The sequence below is a fragment of the Cinclus cinclus genome, chromosome 1, assembly GCF_963662255.1.
Source record: "Cinclus cinclus chromosome 1, bCinCin1.1, whole genome shotgun sequence".
NCBI lineage: Eukaryota > Metazoa > Chordata > Aves > Passeriformes > Cinclidae > Cinclus > Cinclus cinclus.
In genome coordinates, this window is record NC_085046.1 from 43,519,165 (window position 1) to 43,525,036 (window position 5,872).

At 41.8% G+C, this 5,872-nt stretch overlaps 1 protein-coding gene across 1 annotated transcript; it reads left to right on the forward strand.

Annotated features, from left to right (window-relative positions):
• The first annotated feature begins 4,605 nt into the window (after positions 1-4,605).
• On the forward strand, positions 4,606-5,607 carry XCR1 (X-C motif chemokine receptor 1). Its single transcript, XM_062496830.1, has one exon. It carries the CDS (start codon positions 4,606-4,608, stop codon positions 5,605-5,607), a length of 1,002 nt encoding a protein of 333 aa, XP_062352814.1.
• The last annotated feature ends 265 nt before the right edge of the window (positions 5,608-5,872 follow it).

Here is a 5,872-nt window from a genome sequence, read left to right on the forward strand (position 1 = left end):
GTATGTTTCAGGGTGGGTTCCAGACTCTTCATTTGCGATGTTTCTGCTTCCTTTTCACCTGTGCCACCAGGTGAAATCCATCTCCTGGCAGAAAGAGTCAGTGCATGCTTTCCTCTCAATAGACCTTTCAGAGAAAAAAATCCTTTCCATTGGCTAGCCCTGTTCCTTTCAAAGGTTTGGGCTGAAACATTCAGACCATGGTTATCACAGGGCCGATGGACAGGACTGAGAGGCAGAGCTCAGGGAGAACAAGAGGCCTCCAAGGTTCTGGGCTGAATGTGAATGTTGTCAAAACAGTATTGTTTCTTCCTTGTGAAATCCATGGGGCACAAGTGGAAGCCTTGATCAGAAAATGATCCCAAGCAACAGAAGGTTTTCCTTTAAAAATAGGGTAAGAGATTCCTTGATGAGCTGGGCTTACCGAGGATTTGCAAAACTGAACTGGACAAGGGAATTCCTACTGACTTTTCACTTTACCTGGACCTTTTGCTTTATCCATGTCCTGGAAGAGTTACCACATGCAAATGTCCTCTAAGGCAGACAAAAAGTTCATCCACCAGCACAGACCGCACTGTCCAGAGTACACCTGTGCTTTGGTCCAAGTCTACCTGCCAGTTTTGACTTCCAGGACTTTCATGTCCGTATCCTATGTGTGACTCCAAGTGTGTGCTCCAAGGCAGATGTCAGTCATAGTTAGGAAAGGAGAAATGTATATTGTGTTTTAATTTCCTTAAATAAATTAATGCTCCACAAACCTGTTTGAAAAACTAAAGCCTATTCCTGTCAGAAAAGGTCACATTTAGGATTTTTTCTTCCTAGCTCAATCTGGAACAAGAGATCGGCTAAGGAAGCAGCTACCAGATAAATTTAGTTTAGGGGAACAGAAATTTATTTTATGTGTCAATGTTTGTTGCCTGTATAAGCCAGCCTCCAAAAACATTTATTTTTATCTTCCTGAGGAAAATAAACACCAAAAAACCCAAAAAAAAAAACAAACAAAAAAAAACAAAACAAAAAGAAAACACCCCAAGCTGTGAAGAACTTTGAGAACAAGTTGTGAAGCCCAGAGGATTTTTTAATAAAGTGAATAAAAAATGCCATCAGTGCATGCCTTATGGTTGGGGGCTTCCCTCTACTGTACACCCCTTGTCTTTTCCAATTAAAATGAGATTAACCTCAGCTTGTCTGTGTAAATGTCAGGAACCTTCTTAAAGGGGGCTGTCTCAGCTGCCTCTGCCTGGGAAGGAGGCTGGTAGAGCATAGAGTGGGGGCTGATGTGGCTCCTGCCAGTGCTTCTTTCCCTCTCCACTGACTGCAAAGTGAGCTGACAACTCCTCCCAGCTGCTCTTTCAAGTGCTCAGTTTGAAAATGAAATAAACTGATGAACAATATGTACCTTCAGCTGACAGAAATTTAATTGAATTTTCAGAGAAAAGGAAAATTGAACTGGAGGTCACTAGTACTATGATTTCCCCATTACTGTATTTGAATCCTTTTACATGATGCTCCAAGACAAAGCAAAGATCTACTAGAAAAATAAGGCTTCTGAGAAGCAGTTTTTTCTGGACAAAAGTGAAATTAATGTTGAATTCCTTGCTGAGTGCTTTTCAGAAGGGCAGGAATGACTTTAAACTGTATGATGTGTTTTTCCTCTGTTCCTATTTGTTCTGGAAACTGAAATTAAGGTAATTTCTATCTTTCAACCAACTTCTGCTCTCACATGTATCATTATATATACATTGAAAATAGTTATATAATTTGTGTTTCTTGTGTGATACTGACACATTTTTTACCTGCTGATTCAATCACATTATTTTTTATCTCCTTTGCATATATCTTAACTGAAAATCCATACACATCTTTTTTTACTTGTAGAGTTGAAGGGGGGGAAGGTAAAATACAGTAGAACAAAAATACAGGTTTTAATTTAAGGAGTTTTGAGGTAAAAAGGAAAAGATCAAAGTGCCTTAGGTTCATGAATGGTTCTCCTTACCATCACTGATCTGATGGAGGGCTTCTCAGATGGTAGAAACATAATATCAGAGCATATAATCCTGAGCAACCATCCAAAAGGTCTAATGCTTTGTAGGCTGGAGCCTCCATCTGTAATTTCATGGAGCCTGCACCAGGTAAGATGGTATATGATATAGAACTTGTTTTGTGAAATGTAGCATTATCCAAGAGCTACCTTTGCAGCATTAAAAATTAACCAGGAACAAGCTACCTCACAGAAGCATTTTCTTACATTCTCTGGAAATGCTGGACGCGAAATCAGAGAGAGGACACCTGTCCCCATGTAACCAAGCATTCCTCTGTCTCCTCCCAAAATGCAAGACAGAGTCTTTTGAGTCAGGTGGGCAAGATAGCAAGACATATAGAAATTTGGAGATGGAAATAGCAAGAGTAACTAACAGGGCCTCCAATCACAGCTATCTGCCAGCAGGAATCAAGTGGCTGTACACTCAGCATCAGTGTCCTTGGGGAAGATGGAGAAAAATACAGACTATTTGGACTGCATAAACTATTTACCATCTCCTATCTTTTGAACTATGAAGAAAATAGATGTGTTGGTACACTTTTTTATTTTGGCACTTAATTGTTATCTGAAATAATCTCAAAACACCTTTGCAAAATGGTGCTTTCTGCCTTGCAAGTATTGCTCGGCTCCTGACAGCAAGCAGGATGGCGAGCAAAGCTTCCCAGCAGACACCGGCTCTCAAACCACTGCCTACCCTGCAACAGGAGTATGAAGAGCAGAACAGCATAATGTGATGAGGGGCAAGACATGTGCAGGTCAGAATATTTCTCAGGAAGAGTCAGGGATCAGGTCTGAGGGCTTTGTGAGAAGGTTCCTGTCTCAGGGGCCAGCAGCAATTGTGGCAGAGACCAGGAGCTGCCCAGGAACAGCCCTGCTGGCTGTGTAGCTCCTGGCCTGTGGGCAGACCTGCTCTGGGGCTTGCTGTCACTGAATGTTCAGAGGGAAAGGAGAGAGAAAGTGGTGAAGACACTGGTTAGTGCTGTACTCTTATCCCTGGAGAACCTTGATTATTGACAAAGAGGCTTCTCTGCTCCCTTAGGACAGCTGCTAAGGAGCAGGATACACCAGCCTGAGCTGAAACAGGACACAGTGATAATTAGGACCTCAATCCAAACTATTCATTACTTAAGTATTGTCTGTACTACCATGTAAAACCAGAGAGGATGACTGCCTTTGCAAGGACTTACCCTGCATGCCTGAAAACTGCAGCATTGTACAAACTGAGGGCCACAAACATCTTTCCAGTTAGAACTGTCACTCTGGTGGTAAATGTTCCAGGGCCACTTGTTGTCACAAACTAGCTGATTACAACCCACTGGATGATGGTGCCTGTCCTGTGCTGCCTGTGCCATTTTCTGTCTGACCTGAACTACCTACCCCCATGCATGGCATTGAATTCTGGCAGCCAGAAATGCTCCCCGACATGTTTTCATGGTGTGGACATAGCTCTCCTGTCCTCCAAAGGCAGCATGTCTTTGTCTGGGTGTAGCAGGCAGATTCTGCCTTCATTAATTAAAAAAGGAAAATGTCACTAGCACAATTTTGGCCCAAGCCGTGGAGTTTCTTTCTTGCAATTGTACTTTGAAGGAACTCAGTGGCAGGTCTCCCACTGATTTCAGTCAAAACAGGATCCAAACATGGTGTTGCAGATAAGTCTTCTTCTAGGATAAAGGGAATTTAGACTTTAAACCACTGGCCCAGAGGCATTACTGATTTTTCTGTACCTATTTTTAAGTTTAATTTCATAAAGAAATTAGGCTACTGTGACCTGACTGTATGCCATCTTCTCAGTCCAACTAACTTTTGATGCTGTTGTCCAGTTTCTACTCATCATGCACCTAGGATTAAATTCCTGCCTGCATATTGACAGACAGGCAGCACTCCCAGGAAAGGACTGTGATGTGATCTCTGCTCCTGCTGCATCCCTGAGAACCATCAGAGCACAGAGGTGCACAGAGCACCCAGCATGATGATGCTTCTGCCACAGCTTCGAGATGTTTAGATATCAACAAACCTCAAGACAAAAATCGGAAAGAAACCTGGCTTTTCCTTCTCTTGTTGCAACTGGTACTGCTCAGCTTTCTAGGCTTATGCAGTGCTAAACTTGGGTGAAAAAGAATCATCTATACAGTGAAGTGCTTAGGAGCTGGATACCACTCCATAAAACTGAAAAACAGTAGCATATTTGAAAGTCTTGGCACCTGAGATATTTACATCATAAAACAATGCACATTCGTGTAGTAGAAACTTAGTAATTGACAGTTGTCACCAAACATTTTGGTTCAGAAACATCCGAGTTTCTGACTTCTTAAGTATTTAAGATTTCAGTGCTTTGAAGTAAGACTTTGGTGTGTACCTGTTCATGTTCTAGTCATAAGAAGAAATGAGTCCTTTGTGTCCCCAAGCCAGGAAAAATAACTAGTTTCACTGCTGCTTTTTCTGTCTTAAAACAGAAGCCTCCACAGTGGGAGTTCAGTTATTGAGTTGATTTTCACAAAAAATTTCACTAGATTTGTTGCTGTCCTTTGAAGTAGCTGCTGGAGAACAGCACAAGATCTGCACAGACAATGGATGAAGGATATTTAGATGGTAATTACTCATATGAATACCCTCATGAAACCAACATCTGTGAAATGGGTGACTATTTCACATTTAACATCTATCTCACTGCTGTCCTCTACAGTCTGGTATTTTTTCTCAGTCTGCTAGGAAACACTTTGGTGTTATGGATCCTATTGAAATGTGAAAACCTTACATCTTTAACAAACATCTTCATCATGAATCTCTGTATCTCTGATTTAGTTTTCTCCTGCATGCTGCCTTTTTGGGTAGTGGACCAGTCCTTTGGATGGATTTTTGGTGAGTTCCTTTGCAAAGCATCAAATGCTGTTTTCTCCATTGGCTACTACAGCGGTGTTTTCTTTTTGACTCTCATGACTATCCTGAGGTACTTGTTTGTGGTGAACCCCCTTTCAACTCTGAGATCCCAGACACAGTGCTGTGGTGTTCTGGTGTCCTTGGCTGTTTGGACTGTTAGCATATTAATTGTGGTTCCTGAGGTGATTCACACCACAGTGCAAGAAGACTTGGAAGAGTACAGGTTCTGTGATTATGCTGATGGGAACTGGAAAAAGGTGGACATTTATGTGAGAAATGTACTCTTCCTGCTTTCCTTTGGAATCATCATATTCTGTTATGTCAAGATACTCATAATCCTGCTTAGAGCAAGATCTCGCAGAAAGCACAGAACTGTGAGACTCATCCTCATTATTGTGGTGGCTTTTTTCCTGTGCTGGGCACCCTACAACATCCTCAGCTTTCTGACTACTTTTCCATCACCCACCTGTCAGTATGAGAAAGACTCCAACCTTGCCTTTCACATCAGTCGTAAAATTGCTTTCTCCCACTGCTGCCTCAACCCTGTGCTCTATGTATTTGTTGGAGTCAAGTTCAAGAAGCATTTGGAACAGTTATGCAGTCTGTGTTTACACTGCAGCAATGGCCAAGCCTCCAGCACCAGGATCTGCTATGAAGGAAAATTCCAGCATGAAGGGGCATCCGTCTACTGAAGCAAGACCTAACTATTAGGACTAATCCTGAATGAACTTTCAGATTTTGCATGCCATGGACAGCCTCTAATTCTTACAGGTACTCCCCTGAGAAAGACACACAAATTTACTTCTTGCAAGCATGCTGCGTATGGAAAATAGCAAAATATATTTGTAGTGGGATGAAGAGATAAGAATGCCAAGAAATTACTCCATTGGCCTGAAAATCTTAAGTTCACAATTTTTTGCACAGTGAGATGGATTTTCTCTCATTTATAGTCCATTT

What these genes read in the sequence shown, in the direction of transcription:
- XCR1 (XM_062496830.1), top strand. Translation starts at nt 4,606, where the DNA reads ATGGATGAAGGATATTTAGATGGTAATTACTCATATGAATACCCTCAT.